A 19,130-nucleotide genomic window follows, 5' to 3' on the forward strand; every position below is an offset into this window, starting at 1 on the left:
CGTGGCTCGCTCGGGTGTACTGCCCGGGCAGGGACCCCCTGGACTTGTTAGTGACAACCCCAAGGGACGTGCTGGACTCCCTGCTGTGGTGCCAGTCCCAGCCTGTGGTTTGCAAAGGCATCCCCTTTGCCATCCCACAACCGGACCTGATGCTGGTGACCAACGCATCAGACCATGGATGGGGGGCTCACCTGGGGGACCTCAGAGCTTGTGGTCCAAAGCAGAGCGGTCACTCCATATCAATGTGAAGAAGCTCAGAGCGGTTCGTCTAGCCTGCCAGACCTTTCACGCCACTCTGAGTGGTCACAGCGTGACAGTTCTGACAGACAACAGTACTGCCATGTTTTATATAAACAAGCAGGGAAGGGCCTGTTCCTCGCCGCTCTGTCGCGAGGCTCTCCTCCTCTGGGACTTTTGTATAGCCCACACCATTTTCCTCGAGGCGTCCTATCTCCCGGGGGCGCAAAATGAGTAGGTGGACTACCTCAGCAGGTCATATCGCATGCACGAGTGGATGCTCAGAGTGGATGTCATGCTTTTGCTCTTCCGCAGGTGGGGGTTTTCGCGGGTAGACCTGTTTGCCACCAGGGACAAGGCCCAGTGCCCGCTGTTCTGCTCATTCCAGGACCACAGCCTGGGTCAGTGGCAGACGTGTTTGTGATCCCATGGGGTGGGGGCTTGATGTATGCGATTCCCCTGCTCCCCTTGGTACACAAGGTCCTGCTCAAGGTACGCAGGGTCACAGTGATGGTCCTCATCGCCCCGGCGTAGCCCCGCCAGCACTGGTACACAATGCTCCTAGAGCTGTTGGTGGAGGCCCCGGTAGTCCTGCCCCTACACGGGGACCTCATCACGCAGGACGGCAGGTGGCTTCTCCACCCCGACCTGCAGTTGCTACGCCTGATGGCATGGAAGCTTTGTGGCTAAATGCCTTGGAGAGCCAGTGCTCCTTTTCTGTGCAGCAGATTCTGCTTGGCAGTAGGAAACCCTCTACCAGGGCTACCTATATGGCCAAGTGGAAAAGGTTCTCTTGTTGGTGTGAGCACTGACAGGTACAGCCGTGCCAGGCCCCGGTGCAAGCCATTCTCCTGTACCTCAAGCAGCAGGGGTTGGCCCCGTCCTCACTCAGAGTGCACCTGGTGGCCATCTCCGCCTTCCATCCAGGGTTTTTGGGGGGCTTGGTGTTTTCCCACCCAGTGGTTGGATGGTTCCTTAAAGGATTAGAGAGAATGTTTCTGTACTCATGCCCCCCAGGCCCTCTTGGAACCTTAACTTGGTCCTCTCTAAGCCCATGGGACCCCCGTTTGAGCTCCTCGCTACCTGCTCCCTCCTCCACCTTTCCTGGAAGGTGGCATTTCTGGTGGCCATTACCTCGGCCAGAAGGGTGTCTGAGCTGAGGGCTCTCACCTCTGAGCCACCGTATACAGTGTTTCACAAGGATAAGGTGCAGCTCCGACCGCACCTCAAGTTCCTCCCTAAGGTGGTCTCCCAATTCCATTTGGGCCAGGACATTTGTCTGCCAGTGTTTTTTTCCAAAACCCTGTACGGACCCGAGTCACCACAGCCTACACACCCTGGATGTCCCTTGAGCCCTGGCGTTCTATTTGGAGTGCATCAAGCCCTTTCATAAATCCGTGCAGCTGTTCGTGGCCATAGAAGAGAGGATGAACGGCCTCCCTGAGTCGGCGCAGCGGATCTCGTCTTGGATTACAAGCTGCATCCAGGTGTGCTGTGAGCTCGCAGGTGTTCTGGTCCTGGCGGTCAGGGCCCACTCGACCAGGGCGCAAGCAACTTCCACGGCTTTCCTGGCACAGGTCCCAATCCAGTAGATCTGCAGAGAGCCACCTGGTCCTCGGAGCACACCTCCACCACCCACTACGCGGTCAACCAGCAGGCCAGAGAGGACGCAGCAGTTGGCAGAGCGGTCCTCTGAGCAGTTGTTCCGTGACTTGTACCCTCCTCCAGAGGTAAGCTTGTGATTCACCTAATGTGGAATGGATGTGAACAAGCACTCGAAGAAGAAAAAAACAGTTACTTACCTTCTCGTAACTGTTCTTCAAGATGTGGTGTTCACATCCATTTCCCACCCTCCTACCCCTCTGTCGGAGTTGCTGGCAAGAAGGAACTGGAGGGGGTCGGGCCTGGAGGGGTATATATGCACGGCGCAGTGGGGCCACTCAGGGGGCCCCGACGGGAGCCGCTAAGGGAAAAAGTTTCCGACGCTTGTGCACGTGACGCGAGCACACCTAATGTGGAATGGATGAGAACAACACCTCTCGAAGAACAACAGTTACGAGAAGGTAAGTAACCGGGTTTTTTTTGTATATAAATACTTATTACAGGCAAGTGTTCAGTGCTGCCTCTAGTTAAGGTTCTCAGCTTCCTCTAATCTTGATGCCAAACTTTGCAAATTAGCTTGATGTATACTAGTAATATTTTTGATCGGTTACGTCTTCAGATATTTTTCTCAAGATAGTTTGTTCACTTGAAATTTATTTTTAGCCAGTCCATAATTTCATCTAGTCTCAGAAGGGAAGCCTCTCCCTAGATGGCCATCTTGGCTGCAAGAGGGCGATTTGACAGCTTGTACCTTTTAGGATTTCTTAGAATGTCTGGAGATGGTGCAGCATCCATAAACGTATTAAAAGAAAAGAGTTGTAGAATAATATCTGTCGAATGTTAAATGGCGGAGGGGGGGAAGCAATCCAGCTGCTGCTGATTGTGGATTGTAGGTGAGGAAGAGCGCTGTAAAGCTATATACCCACCATCCTCCAGTGGCACCCATTCATTCTAATTGCATTCAGTTTTAATATACATGTACATATGTGTCTCTTAAAATTTGAAATATATGTATTTAAAGAGATTTTTGTATTACCTTATCTATTTTTTATTGTATTTTATTATGGTCCTCTTCATAAATTTGAATTTTACTCTGTGAAGAGCTACTGAATTGATTGGGTTTGGGTGGTCCTGTTTAAATCCATTACAATGTAATAGCTTTACTGTAAATAAAATGTAAATGTGGTCTCAGTTCTCCAATGAGCTGCATATGAATAGCTCACTGAAGTTAATGGAGCTGGTGGCATGGGAAACACTGTGTCATAGAGAACTCTTTGCAGCATCAGGATTCTATGCAGCCATGTATAAATGGTGTTAAAAATGTGTGCATATAACATAAATAGAATATGAAGGGTACATTCACACCAAATACTGGAAGAAGGAAACAAACCATTTTCATACGGATAAAAGTACAGGGGAACATGATACCATCAATTTTGGGGACCCCTTCCTCACATTTATACGCAATTTAAGAATAAATTTGTCTAAAGAAGTAATTACATACTAAATCCCCATAAATTTATTTTCTGTTAATTTTAACTTGGAAATATGTATAATATTTTTCTTAGGTTTCTCCTCTTTTTTTAAACAAATATTAATATGTCAGGCCCTGATTGTATAAAGACTTATATGTGTACTTAACTTTACACAATATAAAAAGTCTCATTGAAGTTTGTGGGGATACTCAGTGTGTGTAAAGTTAAGCACGTGCGTAAATCTTTGCTGGATTGTGTGCTAATTTTCTAAAGAAAATGATATATTTTGTAATTCAGTGGAATATAAAAATGAAACCTAGATATTAAACATATGAAATAATTTCTCTTAAACTTTGAGAATACTAATTTTTTTACATTATGCATAAAGTTCTGTACACTTACTCAAGGTAGTATAAAATAATATGATTCTGATGTCTTGCATTATTTGAGTACTAGTATGTGATCATGTAAAAAACATGGACTATCAAGGTACATGCAAAAGAGGGTGCAGTTTAGGTTGCATAAGCAACTTTCACTTTCATGTGCAAACTTCTGAGTACTTCACTTTGTAACCTCATAATTCTTTAAAGATAATTTTTGTCTGAGAATTAATATTTAACTACAAAGGGTGAAATATTACTTATGAGAATTCTATTGTATGTAATAGTTAGATTCCCAAACAGCTAGAAGTTCCCAAATAATCTGAGAGGACTTTCCGCTAAGACACTATTTATTGATTTAGTTCCTGTCCAGAAATCTGTGTGTTTAGGTGCTGAGGTTACGAATTCTTTTTTCTATTTCTCCTTTTCATCCTACCAAGATAGTTTGGCTGATATGACAATTAGTTTAATATTTTATGCAGTAACAATGAAAAGCCCTGTGAAGGAGTAAGTACTTTCTTGGACAAGCTTGGGGGTTAGGCAATCTGTGAAGTCAGTTCTGAATTTCTGGTTATGAAGCTTCATAATTAAAACCAATCAATCTCTTTAATTGTTCAGTAACTTTTTAAACCCAGGACCAATTAAAGAGGGGGATGGGGAATGTTCATGCTCCGAATGAGACCTATACAGCATGAAATATTAATGTGATACATGTCATTCAGTGCCCCATTGCATCAGCTACCTATGACAGCCATAAGGTTATAAGAGCTGGTCTGCTGTCCTTAGCGACTTTGTATATCGTGATAGCTACATTAAGGTTTCAGGTTCACATTAATGGTAATCCCCTTTAGATGGGCATTTTAACTCATTTAACCTTCTATTGTGTACCTGCAGGATCAGTGGGCTGTTAATGATGGACTCTAAGTCCGAACATCTGTTAGCTGAACCTGTATCTAGTTGCTCTATCAGGTACTTCATTAATCACTCCTGCCTATGTGCATGACCCGTCTGGGTTTACTGCTGCACCAGGGGGCAGGCACCCTGAGACAAGCCATATTAAAATGGGACTATATTTACTTCACAGGATGCTTAAGATCTCCCTGCATGTCAGACAGCAGCTTATTCCCAAGAGGATCAATCTCCTCCCCCTCATACTCTACAAAGAGCCTCTTAAGGCTTCCCATCAAACAAAGGACAAATCTCATAGCTAAAGAACTCCTGAGGTTGTCTGATCTTGAGGTGAGCCATTGTAATCTTTCACCTTGCCCATATCCCTTTCGGACACTGAGTCCAGATGGGTTTGGACAGGAAAGACAGTGGGGGGCCTCTCAGCACAGATTTCAGATCTTCACCATTCACCCAAGGGTCCCTTCCAGTTCTCTGGATTTTTCTATACTGTGCATTCCTGACACAGAATCTCTGAGAGGAAGCAAGCCACAAACGAGTAAACCAATGGAGTCTTAGGTCTCCTTGTGGGATGAAGAACTGCTTCCACTCAGTGCCGGGAAATGTAATTTCCCACAAAATCTTAAGACCTTATACAGGCGAACAAGGCTGCATTTTAATGTACTTCAAAACAAATCCAGTCTGACTACCCTTCCAGAGATCATAGAAATATAGGGCTGGAAGGGACCTTGAGACATCATCAAGTCCAGCACCAGTGCTATGGGGATCGCAAGGTTATTACATAGTGGGTCGCGAGCTGTCAGCCTCCACCCCAAACTGTGCTTTGCCTCCAGCATTTATAATGGTGGTAAATATTTTTAAAAGGGTTTTTAATTTATAAGGGGCGGTCACACTCAGAGGCTTCCTGTGTGAAAGGGATCACCAGTACAAAAGTTTGAGAAACACTGATCTAGACCATCCCTGACAGGTGTTTGTCCAACTTGTTTTTAAAAGCTTCCAATGATAGGGACTCCATGACCTCCCTTGGAGGCCGGTTCCAGACCTTAACTACTATCCTAGTTAGAAAGTTTTTCCTAATATCTAGCCTAAATCTACTTTGCTGCAGATTAAGCCCATATACTTCTTGTCCTACTTTCAGTGGACATGGAAAACAACTGAACATCATCCTTTTGATAACACGTTGGAAGACTGGTGTCCAGTCCCCCCATGTCGTCTTTTCTCAAGACTAAACATGCCCAGCTTTTTTAACCTTTCCTCATAGGTCAGGTTTTCTAAATCTTCTTTTCTAAATCTTTTTTTATCATTTTTTGCTACACTCTTTTAAATATGTCCACATCTTTTTCTAAAATGTGTTGCCCAGAATTGGACACTGAACTCCAGTTGGGACCTCACCGGTGCTGAGTGGGATAATTACTTCCTATGTCTTATATGCAACGATCCTTTCAATATACCCCAGAATCATATAAGCCTTCTTTTTGCAGCTGCATCATATTAATGGCTCACAGTCAGTTTGTGATCTGCTATAACTCCCAGATCCTTTTCACCAGTTCTTCCCCATTTTGTAGTTGTACATTTAATTTTTCCTTCCTAAGTGAAGTACTTTGCACTTGTCTTTATTGAATTTCATCTTGTTGAATTCAGACCAGTTCTCCACGTTGTCAAGGTAATTTTGAGTTTTAAACCTGTCCTCCAAAGTGCTTGCAATCCTTCCCAGCTTGGTGTCATCTGCAAAGTTTGTAAATGTACTCTCTATTCCATTATCCAAGTCATTAATGAAAATATTGACTAGAACCACACCCAGGACTGACCTCTGCACCCCACTAGGTACACCCTCCCGGTCTGACAGCAAACCGTTGATAACTACTGTTTGAGTGTAGTCTTTCAACCACCTTATAGTAATTTCATCTAGACCACCTTTCCCTCAGTTCCACATGACATTCTCATAAGCAAATATGTCCAACACATTTCTAAAATCAAGGTATATCATGACAAATGCATGCTGACTATTCCTTATAAACTTATTGTCCTTGAGGTGCTTACAAATTGATTGTTAGATAATTTGTTCCAGTATCTTTCCAGATATTGAAGTTAGTCTGACTGGTCTATTATTCCCCAGGTCCTCCTTGTTCCCCTTTTTAAAGATAGATACTATGTTTGCCCTTCTCGAGTCTTCTGGGACCTCTTCCATCCTCCAGAAGTTCTCAAAGATAATTGCTAATAGCTCCAAGCTTGCTTCAGCTAGTTCCTTAAGTACCCTAGGGTGAATTTCATTAGGCCCTGCTGATTTGAATACATCTGATTTACCTAAATGTTCTTTAATCTGTTCTTTCCCTATTTTGTCTTGCATTCCTTCCCCCTGTTAATATTAATTGGGTTGAGTATTGGGTCATCATTAACCTTTTTAGTGAAGACTGAAGCAAAACTGGCATCAAGCATCCCAGCTTTCTCTTCCCTAACAAAGGATCCTTCAAAGAGTAATTTTTCTACGCAAGGACCTATTGATAGGAAGGTGGAATCTTCACTGAGAAGAAAGGAAAAAGGCACCTCTGCAGCCTTCAGAGCTTTTATAGCATTGACTTGCTTCATGCAGTGAGTTCTGGAGTAGACAGTGGGAGAGGAGGGAGGTCCGTGCATCTATGAATGCTCAGTGGGAGGAGGGCAAATGCAGGTTCAATATGGGATAAGGATACATGTGGCTTTAGTACAGACAAAACAGCTACTCATAATTTGAGTACTCAGGTGACCCATGCTAAAGTGCTTTGCTGAACAGGATGCTTTCCTGAATCAAAGGCATTTAAATAATGAAGCAATTAGTAAATTTTTAAGGTGGCTCCTGTATGTAAAAAATCATGTAGGAATGTATGTACGTAGGACAGAATGTTGATAGACCAGAATTTTCATGTGGAGGTTGGTTGCTCACAATCAGTTACTCTATTTGAAAACATCATCTAGCTTCCAGACGTAACCAGTATTGTTAAATCAGTTGGATTTACAGAGAGGATGAGCTGTTCGAATGTAATGGTCTAAAACTCAGATAGTATAGTGCCGATATTGCTTCATACCCTTTTACCCCCAGACTTTTGATACTGAGGTGCGCTTTGAGTAGAGTGTGAAACTTCCACTTCCAGAGGTTTGTTTTTGTGGCTTGTGTATTATCTGTTTAGTTGAGTGATCTTGAACTCTTGCTAGCAAGTATGTCCCCTGAGGCTTTTTTTTTTAAATGTCAACATTTCTGAAGTGAGAAATTGTGCTCCCAAGAAAGATCAGTCAAGATGAACCCAGTTGCCATAGAGTTCCTGTGGAGCCAACGGACAGTCTGATCCTGAAACTAGAAAAATGCTGAATCACCTGATAAAGCATTTAATTTCTCCTCCCTCCCCCCAGCAAGGGCAAACATTTTGATTCTTTGTGTGCCTGTGATCTCAGTAAGGATGCTTTATGCAGAAGAGGAAAAATCCCTGGAAGTATCCCAGTTTAGAAACCTGACACAACTCTCTGCTAAGCTGCCAGTGTTTGCCTGATGCATTTCCAACTTCTGGTTCGATCCTGATTGGAAAGTGTTCGTTGAGTTTTGTTAACTCACTGATGCAGCTAGCTCAATATGCAACCATGAGATAAGCGCTCAAGAAGATGGAGCTAGTATTTGGAATGGGCAAGTTTGAGGGAAACAACTCTCGGATTAGATAAGCCTGGGAAGAAAGCTTAGACTTGGGTTTCATATAGTATTACTTAAGAGTTACCTTTCTGTTACTAAACCAGGGCCAAGGAAGGGGAAGACTTTAACACTCAATTAATGTATACTTTTGTTAGGCGTGGCATGGACTCTACCCACTTAGGATTGTATACGCTTATTCTATAGAATGGCTGATAGTCTTTCCTGAAATATTGATGATATGCTATGTGTCCCTTGCCCACCCATACTGAAACAAAGTTTATTTGAAATATATATTGTCTGGAGAAGCATAAATCAGGAGTTTATAGCTTTCATAAAACTTTCCCTGAGCTTTTTTCTAGCTGGATCTTCAGTGTGAAGGCATTTTTTTAAAATCGCTTTCAATTTCAAGAGGATGGTTCTCATTTAGATTTTCTTCCTACCTTGCTATACCCCATGATTCAGCTGAGATAAAGGCAAATGAATTCTTAAATTGCAGGAGGAAATTAGTGGACTAAAGTTCTTGAGATTACTCCCCTCCCTCACCCCCAAGATTTAGAAAATTATTTGACATGAACAAATGATCATTTTACAGATTGAAGGGGAATTTGCTGCTAGTATTCATGCTGTTCTCTTCCTGATACACTGGTGTTGACATTTAATTGGGTCAGAACACAGCCACCAGAGGCTCATAAGTAATATTCTCTCATAGTTAAGTAAAGCTCTCCATTTTTCCTCTTATTCTGTATTTGTTATTCATCTTTCTTAAAAAGACCTCAGGATTTCGTAAATGTGAGCAATTTCTTTCGCAGTAGTTAAGTAGAAAATTTGTGCACTCACTGATTGCATAGATTTAACTCGGATGAGCACGTAAAACTGACACAGCAATCTCAATACTCAAATGAAAAAGCCTGTTTCCAGAATTCAGTGTGTATGGCAAGAGTGGTTTGAAATGCTGGATTTCCGTGACCAACAGGATGTTTATTTGCAAAGATGGGAATACAGTGGAAGCTTGATTAACTGAGGTACCTTATTGTATAAAATGTATGCTCTGAGTGAGTATTCTCCATTCATATTGAAGATGTGTATTTTGTAAGGAGAGATGCCCAGATCCTCAAAGATATTTAGGTGCTTATCTCCCTTGACAGCAATAAGGGTTAGACTCCTTAGATATCTTTGAGGATATGGGTCAAAACGTTTAATAAACCTGTCCTTTCAGCAGTGAAATTAGAGATGGAAAAGACAATTAGGTCATCCAGTCACCTCTTCCAAGGCAATAGCTCAACCACTTGATCTTTGATTTGCTTTTTGTCTTTTGGTGCTTAAGATAAAGTTGGGCACCAAATTTCCATGCTTACGATTTTTTAAAAAGAAAAACACCAGATTTACATGAGATTTAGTTGGAGTGAGCCAACTTGCAAGGGACATAATTACGTGAGGCAGAAATTACCGTTCCTCCCCAGGCCTTGTTGGTTCTGCATCTCCACATTTAAGGAGGAGAAAAGCTGAATATATAAAGCAGTAGTGTAGTAATATACATACACCACTCTGATGTGTTTACCCATTGAATGATGTGTGAAAAGGGGGAAATAACTTTTCAGTGATTGCAGCCAGCTGTAATTAGGTGTACTCTGCAGGAACTGCTTCAGGAGCTCGAACAGCACCGCGAGGAATTCACTGCTTTGCAGAAGAAGAGCAGCAACCTGTCCCAATATGGCCCAGTTGGCGAAGCAGAGCACTCTGTTTGTCAGCGCTGGCAACAAGTTGAAACCCAGTTTGCTGTATGTCAACAGATGCAGTTCAAATCCCAGGTAAGCTTTTTTTCTAATGGAAGGTAAACAATTGTATGTTATAATGCAGCAGGACAGAAAGATAAGTCAAAAGAACTATCCATTTGAATGAAATCCAGAGCCTTGCATTTGGCCAGTGCATACTGGCATGCGTGCTGCAATAATTTGTAGCATCCTTCATCCTCTGCCATGGAGGTAGCTGCAGAACCACAGCATGTGGGTCAGTGCACCTTAGTTGTCCTACATGACTTTTAGGCATTTGTCCATTCTCAGTCTTCTTTTACACCTTGTGCTCTGCTGAGGAAAGATTTTGAAGAGAGCAAGGATGATGATGCAGATGATGCAAAGAGACTGCCCTCTCCTTCTGCAGCAGAAGCACACTGGTTCCAAGGCCAGGGAGACCTGCATGGCTGCAGAAGAGAGAGCTGGATTTATGTCTTCAGAATTAAATTACTGAAGTTGGTGAAGTAATAAAGCATGTGAACAAAATGAACATATAGGGACACCCTGAAAATAGTAGCATGCACATGTACTGGTTTATAAATTTTCTAGATCTGTCTGTCATGACAGAATTGTGCAGTCAGCATATGCGTAATTGTTGCGAGTTTTTTCTAACAGTGCCTATCCACTATTGTGATACTGCATCAAAGGTCAGTATTGATATCTGATAGAGGTCTATAAAATCATGACCAGTGTGGAGGGTGTAAAAAAGGAAGTGTTGTTTACTCCTTCTCAGCTCCCAGACTGCTGCGCTGGGCATCACAACATGGGGAGTAGATGGCCAGCCCTCTGTGGAGAAAGAGGTGGTTAGGGACTATTTAGAAAAGCTGGACATGCACAAGTCCATGGGGCCGGATGCGCTGCATCCAAGAGTGCTAAAGGAATTGGCGGCTGTGATTGCAGAGTCATTGGCCATTATCTTTGAAAACTCGTGGCAAACGGGGGAAGTCCCAGATGACTGGAAAAAGGCTAATGTAGTGCCAATCTTTAAAAAAGGGAAGAAGGAGGATCTTGGGAACTACAGGCCAGTCAGCCTCACATCAGTCCCCAGAAAAATCATGGAGCAGGTCCTCAAGGAATCAATCCTGAAGCACTTATATGAGAGGAAAGTGATCAGGAACAGTCAGCATGGATTCACCAAGGGAAGGTCATGCCTGACTAATCTAATGGCCTTCTATGATGAGATTACTGGTTCTGTGGATGAAGGGAAAGCAGTGGATGTATTGTTTCTTGACTTGAGCAAAGCTTTTGACACGGTCTCCCACAGTATTCTTGTCAGCAAGTTAAAGAAGTATGGGCTGGATGAATGCATTATAAGGTGGGTAGAAAGTTGGCTAGATTGTCAGGCTCAACGGGTAGTGATCAATGGCTCCATGTCTAGTTGGCCGGTGTCAAGTGGAGTGCCCCAGGGGTCGGTCCTGGGGCCGGTTTTGTTCAATATCTTCATAAATGATCTGGAGGATGGTGTGGATTGCACTCTCAGCAAATTTGCGGATGACACTAAACTGGGAGGAGTGGTAGATACGCTGGAGGGGAGGGATAGGATACAGAGGGACCTAGACAAATTGGAGGATTGGGCCAAAGGAAACCTGATGAGGTTCAGTAAGGATAAGTGCAGGGTCCTGCACTTAGGACGGAAGAACCCAATGCACAGCTACAGACTAGGGACCGAATGGCTAGGCAACAGTTCTGCAGAAAAGGACCTAGGGGTGACAGTGGGTGAGAAGCTGGATATGAGTCAGCAGTGTGCCCTTGTTGCCAAGAAGGCCAATGGCATTTTGGGATGTATAAATAGGGGCATAGCGAGCAGATCGAGGGATGTGATCGTTCCCCTCTATTCGACATTGGTGAGGCCTTATCTGGAGTACTGTGTCCAGTTTTGAGCCCCACACTGCAAGAAGGATGTGGCTAAATTGGAGAGAGTCCAGTGAAGGGCAACAAAAATGATTAGGGGTCTGGAACACATGAGTTATGAGGAGAGGCTGAGGGAACTGGGATTGTTTAGTCTGCAGAAGAGAGGAATGAGGGGGGATTTGATAGCTGCTTTCAACTACCTGAGAGGTGGTTCCAGAGAGGATGGTTCTAGACTATTCTCAGTGGTAGAAGAGGACAGGACAAGGAGTAATGGTCTCAAGTTGCAGTGGGGGAGGTTTAGGTTGGATATTAGGAAAAACTTTTTCACTAGGAGGGTGGTGAAACACTGGAATGCATTACCTAGGGAGGTGGTAGAATCTCTTTCCTTAGAAGTTTTTAAGGTCAGGCTTGACAAAGCCCTGGCTGGGATGATTTAATTGGGGATTGGTCCTGCTTTGAGCAGGGGGTTGGACTAGATGACCTCCTGAGGTCTCTTCCAACCCTGATATTCTATAACACAAGAACTAGGGGCCACCAAATGAAATTAATAGGCAGCAGGTTTAAAACAAACAAAAGGAAGAATTTCTTCATACAACTCACAGTCAACCTGTGAAACTCATTTCCAGAGGAAGTTATAAAGGCCAAGATTATAAAGAAGAACTAGATAAACTCCTGGAGGATAGGTCCATCAATGACTATTAGCTAGGATGGGCAGGGATGGTGTCCCTAGCCTCTGTTTGCCAGAAGCTCGGAATGGGCGATAGGGGATGGATCACTTGATGGTTACCTGTTTTGTTCATTCCCTCTGGGGCACCTGGCATTGGCAATTGGCATTGGAAGACAGGATACTGGGCTAAATGGACCTTTGGTCTGACCCAGTATGGCCGTTCTCATGATTATTTTAAGCCCCTATGTTTTAACTATGCTCTCAATTGCGTTAGACCCAATTTTGTGCTTGTACATCATGGGTTTTTTTTGTGCATGATAAATGGCTGAGACATCACATGTTATGAATTGGTAGTCTTGTGGCAGTGCCTTGACGGTCCAGTTTCAGTCCAGTGCTAGCACTGCAGTTTGGCATCCTTCCTTAGAAGTGTTCAGTATCTGAGATAAATTTCATTCAACAGCTAGGTGCCCTTCTGTGGTTCTTTTACTCTTGACCACGCAGATTATGCCCACTGGGTTCTGGTAGATTTGAACAACGTGTTTAAGGTGCCCAGAAATATCCAGACATTGAATACAACTTTAAGCTTGACAAGTTCATAGAGTGAAAGACCCAAGTGTGTTTTCTCAGCCACTGCTATTGATCAAACACAGAATTATTATATCAAGGGAGAAGGAGAGCTGTTTGTTTGTCTCACTGACCATTGAAGTACATTTGGGTAGTGGATGATGAGGAGGCCAGATGTCGTTTGAGTGATTTGAGCAACTGTAAGAGATTTAGCCGCACAATGGGAGGAAGAAAATGCAAAATATCACAGATGAACAGCAGCTATGCAGAAATCAATTGCAAAAGTTGCCAATTTTCCTTCAGTCTTCCTGAGATTGAATAACTGGTCTGTCCATTTCGAGTGGAGCACAAAAAGCTGATCTTCCTCAATACTGTTCTAAGGATTGCAGACCCAGCTGCAGAAGAGACCTTTTGTAAGTAGAGGTATTTTTTGAAGATCACTTTTAGTAGCTTAAGGAAAGAAAAAATGCCACTTCATGCTGTTACTGGTGCAGTTAATTACCCTGCTTTGGTAGCTGAACACCTGAAGTGAGTTTACCAAAAACCCCAATCATGAATTTTAGAGTAACTTTGAATTTTTTTATGGTTTATATATAGAGTGGTAGACACAGGATGAAAATTTAGATGAATTCTTCTGATATGTGTTTCTACCATCATGCTAATTGGCAGCAAACCTTAATGTTGGTACTAAGAGTGATCTGTTAAATATGTCTACACAATTCAGCGGAGGCAATATTAAAGGCATTGAAGTTACTAATGTTCTCGCTGCTGTCATTACAAAGAACACTTTTTGGAATATTACAGTCAGCATCACTTCACCTTCTCCCCTACCTCCCCCCAAAGTACCTTGTGGGACTGTTATATATTTTAAAAGGTACAAGTAGATTTGGCATTGAATTGGAGTTTAAATAGGACACTGGTTCTGTAGGCACTTCAATAAACTGGCACAACCTCTTACTTATAAGAGAGAACTCTTCCATTTCCTCTCCAATTTCCTTACTAAGCCATTTGATCAAAACACAAAGGCACTTGCAAATAATATAGAGCTCTGATACTCATTGCACCATCAGGCAGTTTTGTCAACTCATTTGCTTCATGTAAGCATGATAGTGTGTTCTACATACAGCAGGTGAAGCAGAGAATGTTCATTGCAAGATTTTAATTTTTATGGTTAATGTTAAAGCTCTGGTGTTTTCAGTGTCCTCTGACAACACAGTGTCCTCTGTCCCTTAACAAGCTTTTGAAACAGGAAACCATTTCCAGGATGCTTCAGCCCATGGAAAATCTGCTTCATATACCTGTGACTACTGTCTTTTCCAGATATGGCAACGATGTAACCTAGGCCACCTGGAGCTAATTTCCAGGAACTCTCCAGTGCACTTATGTCATCTATATCACATGCCATAGAAGAAAGCTGCATTTTACCACCTCCAGTGCTTCCCTCTCTGCTAACTAGAAATTCACCCAAATAGATTCTGGTCTATAGGAGCCACATCAGATGATTCCAGAGGCCCCAGAAGTTGCTAATCTTTTGTGGCTGGAAAATGGATACAGTGGATGCTGTATACATACAAATATGGCACTCGGTTGCAGTATTTTGTCATTATGAGGGAAAGTGAGGCACAAACTATGTTAATGCTGGAAACCATGTAAGCATCTTTCAGCAAGAATATTTAGTACTTGCTGGAAAAGTGCTCACATGCTTTTAAATCTTTTTAGGGCCTTAGTCATCCCATGCAAAGCTTAAAACTTACGAGAGGATATTTAAAAATTCTTTAGGGAGCAAAAAGTGCTAAGAAGACAGGGAGGAAAAATGGTGGGATGTGCTGGAGTAAATTTACAACTGTGTTTTGTCTTCAGTAAAGCACTGACAACCAGGAAAGCAGAGACTCTCTTTTCTTTCCATTTGTTTCCTGTAAACACGAGTCCAGGGAGAAAGTGTTATGGCATGAGGTACAAAAATGAAGGTGGGAGAACTAAAAAGATTTTTTTTAAAAGGATTTAAAAAATAAATAAATTAATTGCTGGTATAATCCTGATATTGGGTAATTTTGAGAATGATAGAAAGAACTCTTATGTCTTTTGTTTTTAATTTAGAAAATGCCTACTCTGAATATAGTAGAAATTTTTCATTTGTAACAGTAGCCTTTTTGTTTTGGATTTTTCTTTTTCCAAAATGCATTAAATTGAGAAGAATAAATAATTAAATGACCTTTTATGTTTCTTTAGGCGATCCCTGTCCTGAGGTTAAAAGGCAACTATCCATCAGGAATTATGGCTTCTCCTTTCCCTAATGAATACCTCGTTGAAATTAACAGAGTTTTGCTGGCTATGGCCGATGTTGAACTGTTGCTGAATGCACCAGAGCTAAACACTGGTGTCTATGAGGACTTCTCTACTCAGGAAGACTCATTGAAGGTATTGCAAATTTAAGTGTTGTATTGCAAAAAGAGCAACAAAAAAGGATGAAAACCAAGAAATGATTCAGTGGTTACATTTTCAACTTGTGTAGTGTACTGGTTCAATATATATCGTGAAGAAAATAATAAATAAATCCTACTTGTGTCCTTCCCACTGTAGCTGCTGTTCGTAACTGTCACGTGTCAGTGCATATTTTCTCTCTCTCTGTTTGGAACACTCAAGTTTGAAATGGCAAGCAGAGATGTGAGAAGTGGTTGTTTTCTTTCAGTGAAATTTTACAGTTGTCTGTTTAAAATGTTGACTGCTACAGGGATTCCAATTTTTTTCACAATGTGATCAACATCTTATTTCAAGAGAGAGAGCCTAATCGGTAAACTTCCCTTCCACTGTCTCAATCGTGATTTCATACACATATCCCTGTAGTAACCGTAGCTGTTACTTGGAAAAGTATTAGGAAAGTATTTGTTCATAGCTGAGTTTACTGCAAATAAGGTTTAACTTTAAGCATGAAAATACTCCTGTCCCAATTCAGTAAAGCACCTAAGCCCATAACTCATTCCAATTGAAGTCAATTGGACTACTTACCTACTTCGTTAATTGTTGTTTTTGAAAAAGTAACTTGCTGGGTAAAATTTTCCAAAGCACCTGAGACCATTTTCAGAAGTGAATTAGATACTTAGGAGTCTAAGTCCCGTTTACTTTATAAGTTTTTGAAACTTATAGCTGGTCTCCTTTTATTTTTCATTTCATTCCTCATCCCACATATACGTCTCTGTTCCATTCATGTTTTTTTGCCTTTTGATGTTTCCCATTCACTGTACAAGCTTCCCTTTGTAGCAATGTCCCCTAACAGAGGTAGCTAAGCTGACTGCTGCTTCTGCTTGTTGCCTGCTGCTTGTATACATGTCCTGGTGCGTCTTTGTAATTTCTTTACGAAGTTCTATAAAAGCAGCTGGAAACAAGGAGAAAGATCTAGCAACATGTGACTCACCAGCTCTCTACAGACCTCAGTCTGAGGACTTCTGGACTAGTACCATTTATTAGTTTTTGGAGCAAGGGAGAATTAAAATTGCTGAACTGTTTCACTGAGAAAAGCAATTACTGGTACTCACCCAAAGGTTTTCAAAAGCATACATAACTATAACATCATGCCTTGTCAGGGTGGAGTGTTTTAATCCATTGTGATGATGATGCTGTTTTCAGTCCCTATTCCCTCCTTGCTGTATATGTGCGCCCACCGAGGAGGAATTCCAGTGATGATAGTAATACTGTATGGGTTTAAAAAGGCTCATCATAGTTTTAAGTAATAGTGTCCCATACATTTTTCTTTTTGACAATCTCACATTATTTAAAATACATTTGGAAGAAAAACAGCATGCAGACTTGTATGGGATTTGTGGAAATGATGAAACTACAATTGATAAATACAAGGCAATTCTGCTATTTCATCCATATGCCATTGTATCTAGATCATGAAGTCTCAAAATAGTGCCAGAACTGTGTAATGTTCTGTAACACCTAGACACAATACTGCAATATCTTTGGAATTGGCAGTATTAACTCTGAAATCTTTTTGTCCTTTAAAGTTAAAATGTTCACATTACTTTAATGCAGTTCGGGGTATGTCAGGTAAGGTGGGGAGTAATTTAAACTATCCCTTTTCTTATGAGACGAGGAAGAAAGAGATAAATTAACCTTCAGTGTATTGCAAGAGCAGTCTTTGCTCAAAAGAATAAGAGAAAAAGTGAGGTTCATTCTAATACTACTTGTTCCCTTAACTTAAAAAACGATTGGCTTTAAATATCTGTTGTCGTCTTATAAGCTTGTGGAAAGGATCGATTAAAAAGGTGCAACTGAAAACAGTTTTTCTCTGTTGATTTATCAACTGCTGGTGCTCTTCCCATGATAGCCAGTGTCTTCCATTTCTGGTTATTCAACTGGCAATATTCACAATGTTTTTTGAAGGTGCTATTGACTATTCTTGTTTCCTGCTGGTGTTGACTTTACTAACGGGTTGGTGCCATCACTGTGGTTGTAGAACGTAAAAGACGTTTTGGATAAACTTGGGGACCAGATTGCAGTCATTCATGAGAAACAACCTGATGTTATACTGGAAGCATCTGGACCTGAAGCAATTCAAATAGGAGATGCACTAACACAGCTGAATGCAGAGTGGGACAGGATTAATAGGATGTACAATGATCAGAAGTGGTAAGTCTGTTTGATTTTGTAGGAATATATTTTAATGTGAATAGTGGTAACTGTTTTATGTTTGTAGAATTTTAACTATTTACAAAACTTAATCAAAGAGTTTAATCAGCACGTTTCCTATTTCAATGCTGCAAAATAATTTTGAACATTATTTAACACTGGCTATCATACAAACTGTATTGCGGTTTTTATTAAAAAAATATCCGCCTTAGCTAGAATACCTTAAATGATTGGTTTACTTGATAGTGTAGAATATTCTTACATTATAGCAAAATGTTTGCAACTTTTATTTTGTAAGGATATTACAAAGCTCTGGTTTAATAGAGAATGTGTTGAATGGGATATGTTTTCAAAAAGTTTTTATGAGTTGTCTTTTATATATATTAAATGTTTGGTAAAATGCTATACACCTGTGGCACTGTGTGCATGATAAACAGCAATAATCTGTGATGTAAATGTTTTTACATTGAAATGTGGCTGAATAAGAAGAAATTGCTTCCAGCTGAGTGATCCTGAAAGAACAATTAAGTAAATGTATAAGAAAACAGATGAGATCTCCTATGTTTAGTTTAACATGAACAATAATAAATTTTCAGGTATTTTAAACTTTTCTGATTGGCTAAGCATGTTAGAACTACAGTTTTTGAGTACAAGTTTAATTTCATGTATTTTCACTGAGCAAATATGAATGTTTTCAATTCTTTAAAAAAAATCTTAAACTGAAAGCTAACTGTTGGACACAATTATAGGATGTTTTACACTTAAAAGATAATTTAATAGCTGGCTGTTACAGTTAATCACTTGTAAAACTGCTATATTGTTTGAAATGCATGGACCATTTTTATAAGAAGTTTCCATTGTGGTTGTAAAACGGTGAAAATGTTCTAATGGAATTCAGGAAGTTATCATTAATTAAACTGGAAGGGTCTGATCTTGCTAACATTTAATACTAAGGATTGCGATTTCTATAATCAGTAGTTCCCAAGTTGAACTGGGCTGTACTAGTAAATTTAAAGTATTGAAAGAGCTCATTTGTAGTTGCAGCATTTAAAAGGGGAGAGAATGGAGGTAACAAGAATGGATAACTATGCAAATGAAGTCTTGAACACTTTTTTTAAACCCTCACCCTGTAAAACATGCACATCTTATAACACGTGAAGAAATTTAAAAATACTACTCCCCATCCTCCTCTGTCAATTTGTTACATAAAGGGATGTCTTTATGCATGCTGCTTGTTCTCTGTATGGTGTGTGTGTGTGTGTGTGTGTGTGTATATATATATATATATATAGGGTGCCAGTCATGGTAGTATTTTGACTGATATACTATACACATGACTGAAATATATATATATATATATATAATTTTTAT

The 19,130-nt window shown here is 41.1% G+C and overlaps 1 protein-coding gene across 1 annotated transcript in view; it reads left to right on the plus strand.

Annotated features, from left to right (window-relative positions):
- UTRN (utrophin) overlaps positions 1-19,130 on the plus strand; it is a 528,745-nt gene that overhangs the window by 158,200 nt on the left and 351,415 nt on the right. The window contains exons 40-42 of the mRNA XM_077813162.1: positions 9,890-10,063; positions 15,357-15,545; positions 17,587-17,759. Of these exons, the coding sequence (XP_077669288.1) occupies positions 9,890-10,063; positions 15,357-15,545; positions 17,587-17,759 (536 nt within the window). The remainder of the gene's footprint in view (positions 1-9,889; positions 10,064-15,356; positions 15,546-17,586; positions 17,760-19,130) is intronic.

This window comes from Eretmochelys imbricata, chromosome 3, assembly GCF_965152235.1.
Source record: "Eretmochelys imbricata isolate rEreImb1 chromosome 3, rEreImb1.hap1, whole genome shotgun sequence".
In the NCBI taxonomy this organism is placed as follows: Eukaryota; Metazoa; Chordata; order Testudines; family Cheloniidae; genus Eretmochelys; species Eretmochelys imbricata.